Below are 22,771 nucleotides of genomic sequence, written 5' to 3' on the forward strand. Positions count from 1 at the left end.
GTCCGAATCAGTCAGTCGTTCGAGTCAGTCGTCAGTGCAAGCCACCCAAGTCAAACATTTGGAGTCAAGCAGTCAACGTCTCTTCATTCAGTCTTTCGGTTGATCCTGTTGATTCGATTCAGTCAAGGTTGGATCTGATCAATCGCCACATCTACTACGACCCACGAGCCTTCCTCTCTCAGATTGGCAGTCAGAATCTGAGCAAGATCCAGGCAATCTTCAGACTCAACGACGTTACTATTGTGTGTGATTAAACGAAGCTGTTGGAGAAAAATATAATCATAACCCTACCAATCACGGAGTTATATTAATTCAACCACCCCTATTATCTTAACGGAAATCAGGGGATCGATCTACTCGCGGCGTCGATCATTAGGATCGTAACGGGAATTTACGACTCCCGTTGACGTGTTTCCTCGCGATTACGTCTCCCCGCGATAGCTCGAAAATACATTTACCCTTTACTCGTTGGCAACTCTTAGGTGGCACTCTCAGTTAGCACGCGAATTAAGCACTCCGTCGAAATGATACCTTAGTCGTACTCGAAGCTCTCACTGTCACGCTGTTTCGGAAAAACTGCTCTACTCTCTCGTGGCCCCAGGCCTTTTATATTCGTGGAGACAAGTCTTCGTTCGGAGAGTGAGAGAAATTGCCGTTATTGTTAAATTGGTTAGTCTTCGGAAGTGTCATTTGCGGAAAAAGGACTGTTTTCCTATTTTCGTTAATTAAGGTTTAAGGTTTATGACGGGTCATTAGGCTGGCTGCAGATGTTTTGCGAATGTCTCGACAACCGGCAATCGACCTACCCATAGAATAGGGTCTGCGTATGACGGGCCACAAGAGAGAAATCATTGATATGTTTACTGTCGAGTGCCGTTACAACTATTTCTTTTTATGGAGGGCTATAAACTTTGTTGTCACCTCGAACCCAAACTCATTCTCATAGATTGCAGGTAATTACAATCGGGCTGAAGGACGGTGATTATTTAACTACGGCTATGGTAAAATCCAAATTACAATATTAGGGGTTTTTCTCCGGTTTCGACGGGAAGGCTCCGGTGTCTCTCCATCTCCGACATATATATGCGTAAAAAGTTAGTAACGTAACATGGAAATAATGAAATCGACCGCGATAAAGATTCAAGTGATCGATTATAGCTGATTAATCGAAATTTTCTTGAAACGGATATGATCGGTTTACCAATTTAGTTTGACAGCGCGTACTAGTTACACATATGGTCGCGTTCCTACCTATCTAACCCCAATGTATCAGCTGTTGATATTGTTGATCGACTCATCGATTTACAATTTCACATTCTTATTCAGCGGATCAAACTGCCATTGACCTATGTCTTTGTCTTTAAATTAACACCATATTACGATCAAGTATGTATGTATGTATATATTTACATATTGTGCACTCGGATATGATATAACATATAACGCAATATTCACTTTAATACTGTCATTGTCGACATTGTCGAACGTTTGTATGAAAGTCTTCTTATTTTTATTCGTTTAATGCTAACTGTTCGGACGGTGACATGATCATTGGATCTAAACCCTTGGCGGCACCCCTCCTCTTTTGCTCATTTTGACCAACCACAGCATACAAGTTGACTTATTGTTACTCTCAGTAACTATTGTTACTGTATGTAACAGGAAACGTGTGTATACATATGCACAGAGTATAAAGATTCTCTTCGCGTTAATTAAATCTTAATAAATTCCTGACGATTACATTGCTTACAACTGATCGATATAGTCAAGCTTTCTATAACATATAACATATAGCGGTTAACACGTTAAGCGCTAAACTTTCCGACTTCTATTTTTATCTTCTATTTTTATGCACAAACGCATTTTTTGTATTTATTCTGTATTCTGTATTATTTGCGTTTAACATTATAACTGCACGATTATTCGCATTGAGGGATATTAGGTGCATACATTAATATTAGGTAAAGTATAAATTATCGATTAATTTTTCATTTCCGTAAAATTGTGTGCATTGACATGAAATCTTAACTTTTCTTATTTAGATGGATTTTCTCATATCGTAAAAGATAATGAGAATATTTTCAGTTCTAATCTTACATGGCTCATATTGACGTTACGGAAAGCAGATACTCATGAAGTAAAGTAACATCCCTTTCCCACCTGATTTGTTCAACTCAAGCCTCAAGTGTAATTTAAATTCAAGAAGACACCGTTTCGTATCATAATTTACGAGATGATCCTTACATCATGCATATGTATATGTATATGTATATGTATATGTATGTATACATCGGGATCGTGAGCAACGTGTGCGAAACGATGACGCAGAAATGGTAGCACTTGCAGCAAATAATAGCACGTTGTATCGCGTCACGTCGGCCCGAGGAGATTGCAGACCGACTGCAGACTGCAGACGGGAACACGACAAGTACGTGGCAATCCACATTCGTATCCGTCTCCTGCTGAGAGAAAATTTAACGATAGAACCGAACAGGCAATAATACCGCTTTTAAAACCACGCTAAATAAAACTAGAACGTCGCTTGCTCCACAGATTAAGGATCTTTCTCCGAGAATTGCTGGTATAATGGCTTGCGCCAACTATTTGATATTTCAATCCACGCTTCAGGGAACATTACCTGAATCGAAGTTGTTATCCGATATATCTATCGTTTAATGTTAGATATAACAAAATCATGTCTGTTAAAGTGCATTACCTTAATTAAGGTTAATAATCATGAAACTAGAAAAGAAGACTAACAACTTGATACAAGTATTGTGAACTACCGTTATTTTACCCAACTCCCGTCTTTATTTTTCAAGAATTTTATCCGCTTCTACCGTAAGTTTTGAAAACAAAGAATCACAGAAAATATGTATACTTTGCAATTATTTTGCGATCCCAGGAAGCAATCGTTATATCTTTCAACTTCAAAGAATGATGTATTTAAATATTAGTAAACAGATAATACAAGGGAATAATTACTATGTGCATATAATTGTATACATATAAAAAATGATTAAACTCATAAATAACAACAAAATTACAGAAAGCTTATGTAACACATATATAATGTTTCTTCTTAAAAATTATCTATACATTGATAACTGGTTGCTATGATATTTTAAAAACCGGGTAACAAACTTCAAATTTTACTTGCCTATAGTACAGATATAGATACACGTCTCTTTATCATTTTTACCACCTTTATAACAATATCTTTTTCACTTGCTAGCAACAAAAAATAAAAATTAAACGTTTCTTCAAAATATTTTCACTTTTTGTGTACTGCTATTTTTTTTTTCACTCCACTCGTGTAAAGTATGTATAAGTGAATATAATGGTACAAATGAAAACTTATCTATACCTTTCTATCTTTTTATTATAAGTAACAGAAGAGATAAATGTGTAAACGTCATAGTCCAGAGTCGTCTCTTCAATATTGATTATTGCATCACACAAAAATTTACACATCCATGTACAATTTATCTATGGAGAAGGGAGAAAAGAAAAATCAGAAAATTCCTAATATGAATTTTAAATTTTATGGGCATAAAATTATGGTTTATATCATATCCTTTGCGCATATTTTGCAGGTACAATTATAAAATAATGTACGTTTTTTGCAGACATCGAAGACAGGCGACAAGCGACAAGCGATAGGCGACAGGCGACAGGCGACAGGAAACAGGTAACAAGCAACAGGCAACACTCAAGTTTCCAGTAACGTCCGCGCTTACATCCGTGCCGATGAATGATTCAAGCAGGCAAAGCCGGCCTGCTTTCTCTCGTTATATTTACGAAATGTATTTGAGCAAAAGATTCGTGTCTCTCCGCTAGTACATTGCTGCGTTACCTTACCTCTTGCGTAATACGTAACTTCCGTTTACAGAACTAGAAATTTCTCATATTGAAACTATCACTACACTTTGGTAAGCAATTTCTCGTTTAGTTTTTTTATATTTTGTTCGAAATAACACGAAAGAAACCGAAATATGCATAGAGCTAGACAGAGTTTGTTAGAAGATATTAGAAACAATAGTAAATATGTTATTTCTAAATGATCGCACGTCGGATAGCACTTTTTGTGTTGTTGTAGGTTGTTAATATAATAATGTCAAATATAATAACAACTATAGAAGCGTAATATGATATACTTGTGTTTTTCATTATTTATTTGTTATTTCTCTTTTTCTATTCAATAATTTCTAATTTTTAAAGGAGGAATGTGTATGAAAATCGACAAGTTTGATTTAACTTGCCGATTGCTTAAATTGAATTGTAGCTACATCATGTTAAAAAAAAAACATTATAATAAATTAATTTGCGCGTGAGAAAGCTTAAGCGTATAGGTTTTAATGAATAAATTAAACTTCTGTACATTTAGTCTGTGAAAGCTTATTTCTTAAATACTACCATATTTTATATTTCGAAAAATATGAGCTTCTTCATTTTTCAATCCCTTTCGAAGAAATGTGCTTCTACTACATATTTATATGCTAAATATAGATAGAGTGTGTGTAGTTACGCATTGTAATATATTAACTCATATTATTTAAGTTACATTTATTAATCATTTCGTAAACATGGTATGAGAACGATATAAAACATATACGTGTATAATAAACAATATTGTAATCAAACAAAAAATTGGGAAATGGAAATGAAAATTCTGTTGAGATGAAGCAAAAATTTCATATGTAAAGCTTTGCAAACGTTATCACGCGTAATATCTTACAAGCATAATATAATAAGCATAATTATATACCAACAAATAATACGCAAGCGTTGTACGTACGTTGTTTATGACGTTATAATATAGGGTCAATAAGAGGTTTTATCTAGGATCACTCGTTACCTACTGGTTTTATCGAAAAAAGTTTCAAATAAATTATGTTAGATTTTAAGGAACTAATCGGGTGGATGTAAGCTCATCCTTCTATATTTTATATTTTCTTAGATATTAAAGTAACCTACAGTTTTTTAAATGGTACCGTATATTTTTTATAACAGCAGTCGACCTAGCTAGACATTCTCATACTAAAGATATTAACCTATTTATACCGATAAACCATTAGTTTGGTTTTAGATATTTTAGCTTCAATTTGCCAAACTTAACGTATGAAGAATAAAGACAACGTATATATGTAAACACAAGGATATTGCTTCGTGTCTTTCCTTATTGTTTTTCATATCATATGTATGTATTATACTTATATTGTACATTAAATTTGACATTAAAGTTAAAATATTCGTTAAACTAATGGTTTTTCGGTATACATAGATTAATACTTTTTTGTAGAGAATGTCCAGCTGAATCGACCAACGTTATAAAAAATATACGGTACCATTTAAAAAATTCAAGATAACCTTGGTATCTCAGAAAATATAAGATAATAATTCATGTAAGATGGTACTTCTTATTGACTTACTCTGTATATATACGTGCGTATATAATCGTTGCGTTATAATGCGTTATAATCTTCCACTAACAAATTTGTCGCATTTTACCACAATCAATCAGATAATTGTCTTTTATTCGAACTAACGAGCAGAAATTATTTGTACCGATTAAACGTCATAAGTTCACGACATAACTGTTCTATAAGGTTAACGTTTCAAGGAGAAATCTCAACCATTTTGCATTTCAATAAAATCTGTTATCAGAGTTTCACGCGATTTAACAGAGTTAAATTGGTCGACGAATAAAGATAGAGCACGGATATTAATAATTCCTTAACATGTTTCATGTCATAAGAGTCTTGACGCTTTTTATCAATCTTGACGATTTGATTATTAGATGATTATTTCATTTTCCTAACGTAACAACGATAGACCTCACCGACATATATTATATACATATGCGCGTAAGTATATGTATTATAATACATATTTCCATGCGCTAAGGCTAGACGGGAAGCGATGATTCATAGGAATGAAGTCATTTGAATAATAAAGAGGATCGCGTACCATATGCGTTGACTTTCGAAATCTCTAGTGAACGCATGTAGGATATGTACACATACCATTCTATACTATAATACAGCATTCTATCATACGATACTATACCATACTATATTATACTGTATTATATTATAATGTACTATGCTATACTATTCTATATTACACGTTTATGAGAACCTATAAACAGTGTAAACAGCGATAGAACATCATGGAAATATTGCTCAAACAGTTTCGGACAGATATATTCTAAATAATAAGTTATTTGAAATATTATTCAAGGTTGATGAAAATTCTACGTACAGAACAATGAATAATTTTTTTTCAATAATTTAATGCTTTTCTTTTCTATCCAAACGTTTTTCCCGATATCTTTTCTTCCTGCTAGTATAAACGATAATGAAGGCATACTCCGGGAAAGAAATGAATTTTACAAATTCACAATTTTACAATAAAGAGAGTTAACTACAACAAAATGTTTCATCTACACTTCTTTTATTTGCGAGAAAAAGCATTACGATTACTGATTTTAATTCCGGTGGGAAAAGTAAGAATTAATAACATTTGTTATAGTCTGCAATGCAACGGTATGTATGGTGATAAAATAAAATGATATAAAATGAAATAAAATAAAATGAAATGAAGTAAAATAAAATAAAATAAAATAAAATAAAACAAAATAAAATAAAATAAAATGAAATAAAATAAAATAAAATAAAATAAAATAAAATAAAATAAAATAAAATAAAAGATTGTAGTAATAAATATACAAAATGATGCTTGGAACATATAGATTATACAGATATGAGTGACTTGCACTTTGCTGTTTTATATGAAAATTCGTTCTTTGATCATAAATTATTAATGATTATCAGAATCAAAAAGAGAAAGCTTGAAATCACTAGAAAATTGTTGAAGAATTAAATTGAAAAAATCTTCATTTCGATGCGAGTTGATCGCGAGTTGATGTTGCGAAGTGTAAAAGAACATGTATAATGTATTGTATATATTTATATAGGTCCTACGTTGATACTTCCCACCATAGCATAAGTATGTATAAGTTCAGTGATTTTTAACGGAGAGCATTGAAAGAATTCAGAAGATAAGTTTGGGACGATCGTTCAAATACTATCGCGATTACGCTGGTTATGAAGTAAAAAAGTAGCTAGCAGTGATAGCCGAATGATAATCTCGTTACAAGTTACAAGACCAGTTATCTCGTTATTCACTTTGTTGTACAACCGAATCTGGAAAATGGAAAGAGCATCGCGTGTTTGTAGTACTACGTTGAACGTACATGTACAAAGATAATACGAGTTTACTAGACTAAGTAAACTTAATTAGTCATCAAAACATACACAATCGAGAAACATTATAAACAGCAATTTTCTTGCATTTGATGTTCCGGAAAGTCGCTTGAAATGAAATGTACCTATGTGTTCGAAACTCGTGAACAGGTAGCAGTCATTGTTACGAAAGATGCATAAGTAGCTATCAAAAAGATCTAGAAAATGAGACATATATAATTAAAATCAGTCTATATATTAATTTGTAAAAAAATAAAAATATTCAACAACAGTTTTACGAAATTATTTCACTTAAATAATTATATATTGTATTAGGTTGCCCCAAAACTTTCTTTCGTTTTATAAAGAAATAATAGGTATACAACATTTTTTGTTTTATATTATTTTATTGAATTATGTATGAACCTATTGGATCATTTATTTATTATAATATAATTAGATATTATAATTATTTATTAATTATATTATGTATGATTTTATTGACATCTGTTCCAATAGAACAAAATAGATCATACATAATTCAATAAAATAATATAAAACAAAAAATGTTGTACAACTATTATTGTATTTCCTTATAAAATGAAACAAACTTTTCGGACAATCTGATATATCATGATTTGCAAAGGACAAAAATTTGTTGTCAGTAGTCAAGATGAAACCAGAAGCAGTTTGATCGACAGAAGTTTCTCGAAGCTCGTCTGATGCAACGCGACTTACTCTTTCTAATTACGAAGGTACACCGACGAATATTTAACCCGTCGAAACGGAGTTGATTTGTGACGAAAACGAATGATAGAAATGGTTCGTCGGCTGCATTAAAGCCAGGAAGCACAAGGGAAAAAGGCTTAATCATACGTTTAAAAGCACTTAGTCGCCGCTTGTTAAACGTTTCGATGTCTACAGAGAACGGCTCGGCAGCGTTGCCGTTGCTACAGTCCAACTGTCTTATCCATTTTCGCATAAGGTTAACGACCGATGAGTTTGCGAAACTCAGCGACTTGCAATAAGTACAAGCGTCTCATTGGAACTCGTACGGACGCGACGACGTATTCGTGTAATATGTAATGGTGAGTTCACGCCACGCTACAAACCAAAACATGAAAAAATGTAAGCGCGGATCGCTTAAAAAAGCTCGGAAATCTCCGTGACTCGAAATTACAGAAACGAACCTGCTTGTACCGTTTTTGATTAGGCCACTGCGAATCACGATCCATCCACTGAACGGCTAGATCACATTGCAAAAACCGATGAGTTTGGTGGAACAAGTTGTACTTACAATGGATAATCTTCGCTGCTAACTAGAGAAAAAGAAACAAAAGAAAAGAAGAAAAAGAAGAAGAAAACAAACCCCTTTTATATCGGACACGTGAAACGTGTAAGGTGTAAGGCGCCATATTTTCGCGAGCCCTCCAACACTAGAGACGTGCACAAACGATTTTGCAACGTAAATTACACTCAACCAAAAGAAACAATAGACGGTGAAGGGAGAATGCACTGAAGAAAAGAGGCGAAAAGAGGTTGGCAATTCGATGATAAGAGCAAAAGCAGGAGAAGAAACAAATATCAAAAAGAAGAACAGCTATTTCCTTTTGCGGTGCAATCGATAACATTAATCGAATGCCTTCTTTCCGGTCAATTTACTGTACACTGAACATATTTCAATGTTGCACCAAATAAATGTTACACATTATTCGTCATCGTATGTTACGTTATCAATTTATCAGGTTCAGAAAATGAGACCGCTGAAATATATATAACAAACGTTTATATAATTAATAAATTCTACTACGAGAAATTAGAACCCTTAATTTTATTAAAGAAATCAAAGCTACAATTTCAAGTTTTCAATGGTGCTGTTTCAATGACAAGGGATTAGAACATTCTAATATCTAACGTTGATGGAGAAAACAGAAGGGACAAAATTACACGAGGAGAATGATTTAAAGTGCGAACATTCGTTTTTTCAAACAGCCAAAGAAGGTTTGAAACGAGAAAGTATGCCCTCATTGCCCACAGGTCTACCTCTCGTAAATTTATAACATGTACCTATTATTTTTATAAATGTGTCAAGTTTTCTTTTCCATTTTATCAATTTTTGGCATTTCCATCATATAGACAAATCAACAATTATATTCATTAGTTAGGTTCACCTGCAAAAATTGCCTAATGAATAATATAATGAATCAATTAATCGAACATTAACATTACACTTTTGACATTTTACGTTTTACAACAGTTTTAATAGGATTATGTTATATAGATAGGTCACTATATGTATATATACTGCCTGTAATAAAATGTATTATATTACATACATATACATACATATATACGTATCTGTATGATGAACATAATCTCTAATTTTCATTGTAATAAATGAAAGAATTCAATAGAATATATAAGCTTTTTTATCCAACTCAAGTCCCTTAAATATCTCATCTTAGTCATTTTTACTTAAAAAATTGAAAAACGTTTAGAATTAAATAATCAACGATGAAGATATTAATGAAGGAAAAGAGATATACCAAGACTCAAATCCAAAATTTATCAACAGTCCCGGGAGTTTTAAGTTACCGATCGCTTCATGTTTGAACCGGTTTGAATTTTCGTAGTATTCGAAAAGTTGAAATCATTTCGAAATGTCCATCGTTCGCTAATTACATACATATATCTAATCCTTATTGTTCTACTAATTCTATTAACTTTCTTATTTCGTTACATGTTTGCGACATTATTCTCGAATTTATCACGGACAATGATCATTGGACTAGAAACATCGAATTGATTTACACGAAAACCGGATAATTCTATTAACGGAACATCGCATTGAAGAGAAAGTGGCGAAGCAAAGCAGGGATGATAGAAAGGGGTGGAGTTAAAACAAAGAGAAAGGAGGAAGAAAAGAAATTGCGATGGTCTACAGTCTAAAGACTACATCGAATGGAATGGAATCGTGAATATCGTGATTCTAAGGCATAAGGGGGGCAGTAACCGAGCGGACCAAGCAACGTCAGGGGGCCAGGGCAACAACCGAGGCTGACCTCTACGACAACCATCGGTCGCCTTCTCTCTTCTCTTGCTTGCCCCCCCCCCCCCGCCGCCCCTGGCCAATCCGACATCGTCGCGGTGAGTATGTAGTTGTAGATTGTAGTCATCACCGCTGCACCGGTGCTGCCGTTTCCGCGTCCCTAGCCCCTTTGGTGCCGCACGCTCACCATTCTTCATTCTCAGCAGCGCCTTCGTATCAGTCTCTGGTATCCTCCTCCCAGACTCTCATCCACGGCGCATCACCTTTTGTGGCTCTTCTTTCTCTATAGCACAATAATTCGTTGCCATTTCGCACGCCGACGCCACAGTCCTCCTCTCTTTACGAGAGGCAAAGTGCCTCGTATTCGTATTTGTTCCACATCGTCATGGCCTGTGAACCTCAATGGCGAGAAACCTTAACAACGCTCGGGAACGGGTTTTTGAACTGCGCCTCTGTTCCTTGCAGATAAGATTTAACCTCTTTCGTTATGAAATAATTTCAGCTCGAAGAAGGAAAAAAAAATCGTCTCACCCGATTCCGATGAAATGTTTTCGCCATTTTTATCAAATCGATCTTATACGACTTTTCTGTTGAGTTTACGCCGCGCCTGATACAACTTCTGTCTCCTTCGTATGAACTTGCCGTTTCCAATCAAACGCTATTTAATTACAGTTCCTGCACGTACATCTCTCCGCCGAATATTTGTGATTTGCTTTATTCCGTATATGCATACATTTGTATAAAATGCTGATCTCTTAAATAATTTTAATCCACGTACATGATTGTGAAGTTCCTTTCTTAAAGAAACATTTTATCCTATCTAATGATTATACGATAAAATTTGCATTGCTCCTCACTTCTACGATCTTTACGATTATTTCTAACTTTTAGAATTTCAGAAGAATTTCTATCTTTCAAGCTGACAGATCCATGTAAATTTAACGAATTCCGAACAGGAAGATGCTATTATAATTCTTAAAATGTATTTTTCTGTAAACATACTCTGATTAATCTCGTTAACATGAAATATGTTTTTTCGCCCAAATATGTTGACGCGTACACACACACACACACACACACACAGCGTACGATTGACGCACTCTCTTTTCGAGGTAAATCGCGGCTGATTTTCAACTTGAAAGTTCGACTTTTAATAGAGTTACGTATCGTATTCCCACGGTAACACACTTCTTCTAACTTTAATTGACATTGCTTATGACGATAAACTCATCGTCCTTGCGAAATCAGTTCAGTCGCTCGATCATTGAACATCGATGATTACCTGATGTTTGATTCATCGTTTATCCATCATTATCGCTCCACAAACGCGACTTCCATACAGGACATGCTCTCGTTCTAACACTAAAACGTAGAGTAAAAATTCGTCATCGATAACGATACTGATATTTCACGCGATATGGAGCCGATTTGTATCGTTAGAAAGTAACAAGAAAAACGCGCTCGGATTTATTAATTATTCCTGACTATCATTTTGTGGAAAGTGTGCTTTTCTGTGACACGACAAACTCGCTATGTGAAACTTTTGGGAAATTTTTATTCATTTTTCGAAATAGACATTTCAATTTTGTACGATGTGTGCTATCATTTAAACATCTTCGTTTTCCAAATTATTTCAATAAATTGCAATTACAGAAATTAATTTGCGACTAGATATTATACTATTATGTTAGGTTGTAACATTTATATAATATTTGTTGAATTTAGACAATTGTGAACATACAATATACAGACAGCCAAGAAGTAAAGGAGAATATATGGATGCTAAATATCTTTTTATCGGACAAGTAGAAGAGAAACAATTTACAAGTTGTTAATGCATTTAAGAATAAATATTATAGGAAACACTTTTTGAAAACAAAGGAAATCATTTTTGTTCGACTACTTTTCATTTTACTAATAATACCAGTTCAGTGTTATAAGAAATTTTAATTCAAGAAACAAAATTTGTCGATGTCTACGCTTACGTTAATGATTAATCTAATTTCTATCATAGACACAGAATAACTTGTAAACAGATCATAATATCGTATACATTACATGTGTGGAAGAAATCTTGGCTATTGCGTACAGACGGGCAATCAAGTGAACGATAATTTTATATGTATATCTGTATTTGACCATCAAAATTATGGAATTAAAAATTAAAGATAATATGGCTATAATATGCGTAGAATAAAGTTTTTAATTCTGAATGAATCTGAATCAAAGTACACACACACGCACACAAAATACAATCATTTTTATCTCATCTACAATACATGGCAATTGCGTGATTTGCAGTAGTCATCCTAAATTGGAAATTGTACTTGGAATTGTTAACGCTTTTTTTTAATTTTCATCAAAAATTTCGGATATATGTAGTTATATCGTATGTAAGTAATAGAATTACTTCACGTTTAAACTTAATTCTACTATCACAGTATGTACCTTGAAAAAATATAATAAAACAAGCAATTATGTTTAAAATATCCTGTTTTATCATGACGCGCAAATCGTTTTAAAATAGCGAAGGAATTTTACTCTATTAACAAATATATTCATATACTGCAATATATATTATAAAAATACACAAATACAAGTGTAACTTTTGAAACGAAACTATAATCAAAGCAATAAATGAGATTTTCAAGTACATACATGTGTATGACATATATTTCGGTAGAAATTACTAAAAATCAAGAAAAGAGATAAAAGAAAATATGAATACTTCATCAAGTATCGTATTGTACTTAATAATATTTTATGATTTCGTTATATAATTTGCCAAGATTCTTCCTAATATATATTATTGTATAGTTTGTGAACTGCTTCATATTGAATATCGATTATATTGAAATAACGACATTACGAAAAACTCGACGTTCAAATATGTAAATTCATCGATTTGCGAACTAATACAGAGGAAATTGGTATCTGGGATTTAGGACAAAAATCAAAACACTAGACAGTGGTACTTTATATTCATGAAATTTTATAAGCACGAGGCCTTTGTTTTTATTATCTCTGTACAAAAACAGTCGAAAAAATTATAGATTTCTTTTGATAAAGATTTAATTTTTTCGAGCTCACGGCATATGTACAAGCGGGAAATGATAGACATAGTAACCTAAAAACTAAATATAATTATACATTGATATAATAATAGATATATAATAATTATAATTCGTAATAATTAATATTAAACCTATAGTCTACAGATTCGAGAGTGTACGTAACGTGTTCCTCGTGTCTGTTCCATGTATCTCGTCAAAGTGTATTCGTCTACGCGTGAGTGTGTGTGTGTATTCGTGTCTGCCACATATGTTTTACATGTGTTTGTTAATGACGGTGTAGTATACATACATCGGTAAAGTGAATTTCTTTTATGCAGAGTTCTTCGAACAGATTATTTCACCCGCAATTATTTCGAAATCGTAGTGTGTCGTGTTATATCGTATCGTACGTCTCCAATGTATGTATATGTATAAAAGTTTGTCTATGTATGTCTCTATGTGTCTTACAATTAGCTGTCCTGCCTGTTCTGTACGTTTGTGTATATGTGAACGAATGTTTCTTTTTTACTTGTGCACTGGCCAACAGGGTCGCCGAATTCGGATCTCGATAACCTTGGGTCAGTGTTCTTCCCTTTTGGTTTTCGTCTCAAACGAGAATGCGTATTAAAATCAGTATGAAATTTTCCCTAATCCGTACAGTAAATCCGGTATCACAATTATATTACTACGATGAGACCCACGGCCCACTTTACCCGAGTTGAGCACCCCTGCCAGGCTATACGCTCTCCTAATGTCCAATATTCATTCTTTTTTTTATCCCTCGTTATACTCTCAAACCTCACCCTCTCCCTCTCTCGCTCTCTTTTTTCCACGCTTTCTCTCGTTCTCACGTTCGAAAAGAAATGCTTCGACTCGGACTAATCGCTTGATTTTCCTTGTTCTTTTATAAACTATACCCTCTCTCTATACTATATCTCGTGCATTCTCCTTCCTGGTGTCCCAACAAAACAGTTTATTTGACAGAAAAGAAAGACACGCGGCATATATGTAGTTTAAATTCGCGCTTCATATACATGTCAGATTTATAATTTTGAATATTGCCTTTCTCTCTCACACAATCTCAGTTACTCGTCATTTTATGTCAACAGAGAAAGCGGAGGGAACACAATGAAAAATACGAACGGAAGACGCATGTATTCGCATTTGTGTATATAAATCTATCTCGAAACAATCGCAAAATTGCACGTGTTTACGCGAAGCGAGACTGTAATCAATCAATATAATCAATATATATTATAATTTTGAAACCACAACCGTACAACTTATAATTAAACTAGCTCTAAAATTTCCGGCTATAGAAAATTAAAATCTATAAACTTAATATTAAAATATATACATACATAATGTTTGAATTCCATTTTGAAAAATAAAGAAAATAAAGAAAATAAATTCTCGCTTTCCGTCTCACGCGTCACTTTTGTGAACTCACGATTGAAATACATCGCATATACATTAATATCGTATTTACAATTTTCGCGAATTTCAAAGGGCAATTGTTCGCAACAATCGCGCGCATTTGCATAAAAAAAATTGAAATACTAAATTATTGGGATTTTTTGTACAAGTATCGCATTAAATATACACGCAATAAATATTTTTTCCATTTGCACTTTGCAATATGTTCTCTTCCCTGCATTTCCCTCTCCTTCCTCCCGCAAGCGTTCTTTACATTCGCCTCAACCCTACCATCATCATCGTCATCATCATCCCCACTCCTGGCCCTAGCATACGTACACAGTGAACGACAATGTTTTCTCATGCAGAACTTTCTCTTGCTCGTATCTCATGCACGAGCTTCCTCGCAATTCGAATCTTGTTTTTTTTTTTTTATCATTTATCTTGATTTTGTCTCACTTTATTTAAAAAAATACTGAATTAACCAAGCTAAAATCACAGACTGCTGGTGCCATATCCCAGCGGGTTTGTACAAATTCTTCCTGAAGGACCCTATGTATAGTTACAAGATGTGTGTGTATGTGTGTATATATACATATATATACATGTATGTATATACACATATATATACATATATGTATATACACATATATATACATATAAATATGTATATATAATATATTCGTATATATATGTATATGGATATATAGTAATTACAATTCACTCATGAAACGGTGTTCTGCTTTTCTCTCACTCTCATTCTTGCAACTTGTTTCGCTTAGTTTCCGCTTGTTCTCTCGCTACGCGTGTCATGTCATTCATTTCGTGTATGTGTTCATCTGTTACGTGTGATATAATCTACAACGTGTATAATCCACATAGGCGAATCCAACGGCATATATTAAACGAGTACTCCCTATACGATATTGTGAAAATTTTGTTTTTTCCTGGCTCCAAGCGAAGGGCAAATAAAACGGAAAGGGAATGTTTTTTCTAGCTGTTGTCTGAAACTGCGCTATGTGATTCTATGGTAAGTACTAGACGGTGTGCGAGATTTTCTACGTCGCCGTTCGACTCTCACACTTTCACCTGTTTCGTCCAACATTACTTTCGACAGATTTCCCAATAGGTCGTTTAGAGAGAATCGGTTTGCATTTCTGATCTTCGAAATGAAAGAGCGAATTCGAATCTCTTTTTTTTTTTTTCTATTCTTGTAGTTTTACGCGCTCGGTCACAATTTGAGCATGCTTAGCAATTTTAATCGAACGTTCACAAATTCGTATTAATGTGTTCATCGATTGCAAATTAACAAAATATGTAAACGTATAGGACCAGTTAAAGGAGAAAAACCAAACTAACCGATAGGAACGATCGAATCTTTTCCAACATAAAGTACAGCTCGTTTACGTGGATGGAAGAACATGCAAACAAAAAGAAGTGAAATTAATGCGTATAGACAACGTTCATATACATATATGTAATGCACAATCCGCAGAGGTTGATCGTGAACATAATTAATCTATAAATTAAATCCGTTTAAAATTGCCACGCATACTTTTCAATATAAACATATTTATATATTATATACTTTTAGATATTAGTACAATACAGGCACGTGTACTCATGATCTTATTCAGAGACACATACACGCACCTCTAATTAGGTCGCTCTCGCACACAGAGATTGCTCATATTGTCTCTCTATTTTTAATATAATCACAGACATGGTTTCTATATAATTGCTACATACTTCTGATTCGACACCGAACGCGACAAGGCTACCCTTTCCATTTCGCTCTATTCTTCACAAACATACTTATCTTTTCTCTCTTTGTTTTTTGTCCTCTATCATACTACACGTGCTCACGATTTCATATTATGATCATTACGAATGAACGGCATTCTCTCAAATTCTTGCACACTACGTTTCAATATTTAGCGCGAATATTCGAACAAGTATTTCCGTCACAGAAGAAAATAAAGAAGAAACGATATATCATCCGATCATATTATCAGACGATTGTCGTTTTCATATTCTACTTGATAGTTGTTATCGAAATCCCACTAAACTAGATACGCCATCAGAGAACCCATGATGAAACAAATGTGTATCTACATATGCATATACATATACGAGAGTATGTACATATACATATAATTGAACGATTTTACATCGAAACAATAGAATTGTTAGTGTTGCAGGAAATTTCGTACGTTTTCTTAAAACTTTCTAGCTTTGAACAATGTACGTGTCACACAATTTTTTCTTGTTACTTTCTACTTCTTCTGTAAGAAAATAATCTTTGCAAGTCGGCATGTTTCCCCATTTTCCTGTATATATATATATATATTTTGAAAGCCGTAATGAGTATAAAGAAATTGTTAAAATGAACATTTTTGTGTAATATTTTTGGACTTGAGAAGATTGACAATTCCTAGAATAAGTGTAATACAGTGTGTGTGAGAGGGGAATAGAAAAGTATACATTAGCTCTAATAGTAGAAATGAAAAGAAGGGGACGAAAATTGCCCGATATTTATATGGAAGTCTCCTACGAAGTTACGAAAGTTTAAGAAAAATTTTATGTTTTAAGTTAGCAAAATTTTCTTGTAAGTGAAATTGAAACACACACACATACACTTGCGTGTCTAACACGTAATATACCCATTACGACTTCTATTGCATATATATATATATATATATATGTGAATGAAACAAGGTTGTTCGATTGTAGCAATTTTGCAAAGTAGAAAACTAAAGCAATAAGAAAAAGAGATCGAGCAATAGAAAAAATATCGAGGTTGCGATGAAAAGGATAAACTTTTGCTCACTCATTCGTATCAACATACATACATATATTCTTCATTCGACTCGATTCCTCTGTCACGTTCGAAACACCAGAAAAGATAATTATTCGATATATGCACGAACATGCTCTCTCTTCGTTCGAAGAAAATCACAGATGTTTGCTTCATGTTTGTGCTTGCTTTCACGTACACTGTACACAACACTGTTCCTTCCTTTCTTTCTTACTCTCATTCATCCTATATGGCAACACACGTACGTAACATAATATGCACGCAACACACACGGCACACATTCTCACTTTCAATCACGCACTCAGTTTCTTGTGCTCTCTTTTATACATTCGTTCCCCTTCGCTCTATACTCGCAAAACAGATACATAATATACAATTTGGCGCAACGTACTCGCGCAAATATGGTTTCCATCGGCTTGCGCAATACGTGCTCTCTACATACATAATACCTATATATATGTACATATAAAACTCACGCAATTTGTTAAAGGTTTGTACGTATGAAGTGTAACATGTATTCTTATTGTGTCAACGATGCCAACGCGTGGATCGAGTTCGAGACTGCTCGACTACTGATGACCAATGAAACAATGGCTATGGACGATCCAAGAACGATAATGGGTCACTGCTACGATACCAGTGACATCGAGGATAGTTGATAAATATGATTGCCGTTAGCATGCTTGTAAACGCGTGCTGTAAGAGGAGCTCCGGATCAAAGAAGAAAATGGAAAGGTCGACACAGATCGATAATCATTTATAGTAACAGGTCTCTTCTGTATGTTGGACAAAGTGGCGACGGAAACATATATATGTTGGTTTTTCTTGGTATGTGTTTGGTATACTCGTATGTGTGTGACTCGGTGGTAATTTACATTGACCGTGCGAGGTTAGAGAGAAAAGAAAAAGTCCTTGAAGCTCAACCAGCGTGTTGACCATGCGGATAGAAGAGAGAATGCAGTATATATGTTATTCGTCAATTTTCCACTGGAAAACCAATTGCTTCTTTTTTCATCTTCGTCCTCGATGTTCGTCCTTCGACCTTCATCAGCGGAGGGAAAGCATACCAAGAACATCGGAACACGAGAGGGTTCGGAATAATCAATTAGATTGATAGATAAAAAACGTTCGTGGAAGAAAAGAGATTTGCGACGATAAAAACACATTGTTGAATCCTTTCCAAGAGAGGGGGGAGAGGGGGGAGAAGCTTGTTTCGCTTTTCCTCTCACGAGAACAGAGAGAGGGCCACAGACTGGTTCGTTGTTCCCCCACTCCAGACGTAACTTCTTTTCGAGATAAACGGAAGTACGCGGGAGGTGAGCTGAGATCAATTTGTCGGTCTGAGAGAGACCCTCGGAGCGGAGCTCGCCCACATATTATTTTCTCACATTTGCGGGCGCGATCTCGCTAGCAGTCGGTATTTTCAACAGAAAGAGCTGAAAAAACTGGATCTTCTCGTGAAATACGCCAAAACGTAAGAGGACCGCTGGTCTAGTTAGACATCGTCGTTACGCGAACGCGCAATATTCTCCTCGAATATTCAAACGATGATGGTGCTCTTCTTGCCATGAATATCCTCTCTTCCTCTTTCGTATGGTTGACAAAAATTCAGGATGACACATATGTATGTGTACGGTTGGACTAGAGTCGGTCGTGATAACGATCGTTGGGACTCCGACAAAAGCTCGTCGAACGATACGTATTGGACGAATTTTTTCGGTTAAATCAGCTTTAGCAAAAAAAAAAACGGTTAAACACTTTTTTTACACGTTTGTTGTCCTTATTTAGATAGAACAGTGCACACTTCATTTCCTTTGAAACTCGACTTATAGACAGAGTAAAATTGCGCGTTCGTGTGCACGAGTCAAACATTCACCCGACCGGAGGAACGCCATCACATATCATAAAACCCATGTGCTTTGATCAATCCGAGAGCGTGATGCACGTCCAGTGAAAACGAAACAAGATGCTAGTGTTGTTGCATCGATGAATTTATGTAGAAAAACGCTTCAACTGGAAACGAACGCGGCGATCTGCTCGCTAAATTGCGAATGCTCCAATAACAACGAATCCTTGCAACTTTCGAATTGCTGCTGCTGTTGTTGCTGTTGCTGCTGATGGTGTTGATGCTGGTGTTGGTGCTGATGTTGAGACTCTTCCGGTTCAGGTTCTGTACGTTCGTATAAAACACAAATGGATCCGTTTTCACCGATTCTGTAGGATACTTCCGATGGATCGATCCACATGGTGAGCTCGCTTGGAAACAAGCTATGCAATACCGTTGGCAGTAAACCGACGTTAGCACCTGCCTGTGCAATGACTGGATCCATTTTACCGTTGATACGTATGCAACGGTAACCGGAACCACGATTTGGTCGATCTGGGAACCAGTGATCCCTGTAACGATGACGCAAAACCTCCGTCAAAGAGGACTTGAACATCTCCAGCTGACGTTCAGACAGTTGACCTGTCTGAAGACGCAGTAGATGCACCAAAAAATCCGCCGCTGACACAATTTCCAGTCTCATGGTTGGTATGCAATGCGACCCAGGACGAACGGTCTATGATAGAATTTTGCTGATAGTACAGTACCACTCTTCTTCTTCTTCCACTTCTTCCGTTGTTTTTTCCCCCAATAGAGACGTGAGACGACGCGATCAAAAGAAAGCACTATTCCTTCCGTGATTCGAGAGGTCACGGCTCGAGAGAGGCCGTTGTTGCTCGCGGTTCGCACACAGGAGTCTTCACAAAATGGCGTCGCCGCCACGTCGCACGATCGCGTTTAGTATTCGTTCGCCGACGCTCCAGCGCGAAAAGAAATATTGAGCGCTTTTCGATTGTTCTTTTGCAAATATTGACTAAGATATGACACAATTTGTTTCAATCTTAAAAGTCTCGGCGATAGTCGCGCGTATCTTCTGTTTTAGAATTTTCAAATTTCGTTGGGATGGTCTCCCAAAAGCGACGAAATTAATCTGTCGTAAATCAGAGATGTCGTGACGATCGTAACTTTTTCGATCGTAAACGCGTTCCAACTCGTTTCTCCCAATCGATCTCTGAGATACCACAGAGATTCGTTAAAACGATGAAACGTAAAATTCAAAGAATGCAGCAACAATAATCTTCTTTTCTTCTACGCTTCACTTAGTGCACCTTGTAACCGGGCAAAACTTTCTCGCGAAACTCAATCGACACACTTTTTGCGACTCACACAACAACCGCACCCACCAATTGCCAACGACTTTCTAGTGGCAGCGACCGTCGACGCGAACGAAGTAGCTTTGTCTCTTTGTTCGCGCAATCTAGAGTGGGGATTGTAGCCGCACTCTAATTGGGTCGTTCCGATTCCCACCATAACTGTCGGTCACGTGACCGCAATCTGCGCGGTTTTGGCTGCGCAAATGTTTGCAGCTGCGTCCCGAATACGGATCGTCTGCGCGAATAAAGGTTCTCAATTGGTTTATGTATACTGTATACTATATACACTACCTACATCAAGTTTGCAATTGATAATTTTCTGTCCTCACAACATTTTTCTAAAATTTCAGTTACGGATACGCATATAAATATACTAATATACGATCTAAGAAATAAGAAATATTAAAGAAATATTAGTATTTTCTAGTGTAGATTAATTATACATTATTACTGAAAAATAAACGATTTAACAAACTGTTTAAACGTTATGTTAACCTTTTTAGTGGCGACCAAAAGAATTGTACTTAAGCCAAAACTACCGAATCAATTGCTACGATTTGATAAGGTTTGAGGAAAAATCACTAAAAAAAAGTAAGAATGATATTTTCAAAATTAGAAAAGGAACATATTACGAAATAAAGGAGAATAAATTAATACCAATTGTATTTGAATTGGTTGGTCAAAATGTGTTGAAAATCATACTAGTAATACTTATTCAAAATCATTAGGTAAAATAAAACTATCAATTTTCTTTTATAAACAATATTTGCAATTAAGAAAAACCATCGATTAGTCATAGTTTGATGTGGAACACGTAGTATAAAGCATAAATATTGCATTCTCAATTATTTGTAACAAAATTTCTATTATAAAAACAGAAAACTAAATGATAATCCCATGATGCGCAACGAGCGTCAAGGGGATTACTTACTCCAAAACAAGTGATTAGTGTAGCTAGTATGACATCACTGAGATAACATTCTAATATTATTATAAACATTTATAGTTAATATTATTATAGTGAATGGGTATTATTTACTTATTATTAGTCACACAAATAATTTATTAATATATACATCCTGTAATCCTTTATTACACAGATTACAAATTGTGCGCGATCTTCGCACAGGTCCATCAAAAATTTTATTCTCGTCCTGTTGATGCAAGATTATTTTGTGAAACATAAGGAGATATTCTGTTACAAACAGTGTTATCTAAAACCTGTGATTACGATCTCAAGCAAATCTCCCGTGTCGAACTTTTATCTTATGGCATTAGCGTATACGCAGTGTCGGTATCAACCATCGCGAAATGTAACAAAAAGTTAAACCCATAAACAATTTTTTTAATTTGCGAAACATCTCACACAGGGCTTCTGCAGAAAAATTCAAAGATTTACAACGTTTATTTAAATAAATTTATTTTGAGATAAAGTGCTCTGACGATGCGAGTAGTAAGGCGCTGATCGCATACGCAACGATATATCCTCATTGGTACTAAAAGGGTTAAATAATATACATAAATTTTATAATATGTCTAGACATAACATAACATTATATATTATATTATATATCTTATATGATATTATATATTAATACTATACATTATAATATAATATTTAATAAATGTAACCTATCCGATACAAACTACATATTATAAGATATTGTAAAATGTTTCAAATATTTGTCACCTACTTGAAACCGGCTTGATTTATGATATAATATGTAAATATGAGATCAGATCTAAGTAAATATTAGATCATTTAAAATATGGTTTGAAAAAATGTATTATGTAGGTATATATTGTAAAATAACATGCAATTACATATATATACTCTTTTAAAAGTTAAAGTAAAATTATAGCAGATTTCTAAAATAATATTATACTTTTCCTTATATTTATAAGGTATCTTTACCCTTATTGCAGATTTCGAAACAAAGCATTGATTTTTGCAGTAGCCTAATATATTGTAACATGTAACGCGTAATAA

At 34.6% G+C, this 22,771-nt stretch overlaps 2 protein-coding genes and 1 long non-coding RNA gene across 6 annotated transcripts in view; 1 reads left to right on the forward strand and 2 right to left on the reverse strand.

Moving 5' to 3' along the window:
• Window positions 1–22,771, reverse strand: part of LOC126918602 (inositol-pentakisphosphate 2-kinase) — an 84,954-nt gene that overhangs the window by 23,107 nt on the left and 39,076 nt on the right. The gene's annotated exons all lie outside the window — the stretch shown is intronic.
• LOC126918606 (uncharacterized) lies at window positions 459–4,152 on the forward strand. The gene is made up of 2 exons (XR_007711377.1): window positions 459–2,428; window positions 3,630–4,152. It is a non-coding gene; the product is annotated as an uncharacterized LOC126918606 (long non-coding RNA).
• Window positions 15,184–20,880, reverse strand: LOC126918603 (protein BTG2-like). Its single transcript, XM_050726677.1, has one exon. The coding sequence runs from the start codon at window positions 20,109–20,111 to the stop codon at window positions 19,593–19,595; it is 519 nt and encodes a 172-aa protein (XP_050582634.1). The 5' UTR covers window positions 20,112–20,880; the 3' UTR covers window positions 15,184–19,592.

The sequence above is a fragment of the Bombus affinis genome, chromosome 7 (assembly GCF_024516045.1).
Source record: "Bombus affinis isolate iyBomAffi1 chromosome 7, iyBomAffi1.2, whole genome shotgun sequence".
NCBI lineage: Eukaryota > Metazoa > Arthropoda > Insecta > Hymenoptera > Apidae > Bombus > Bombus affinis.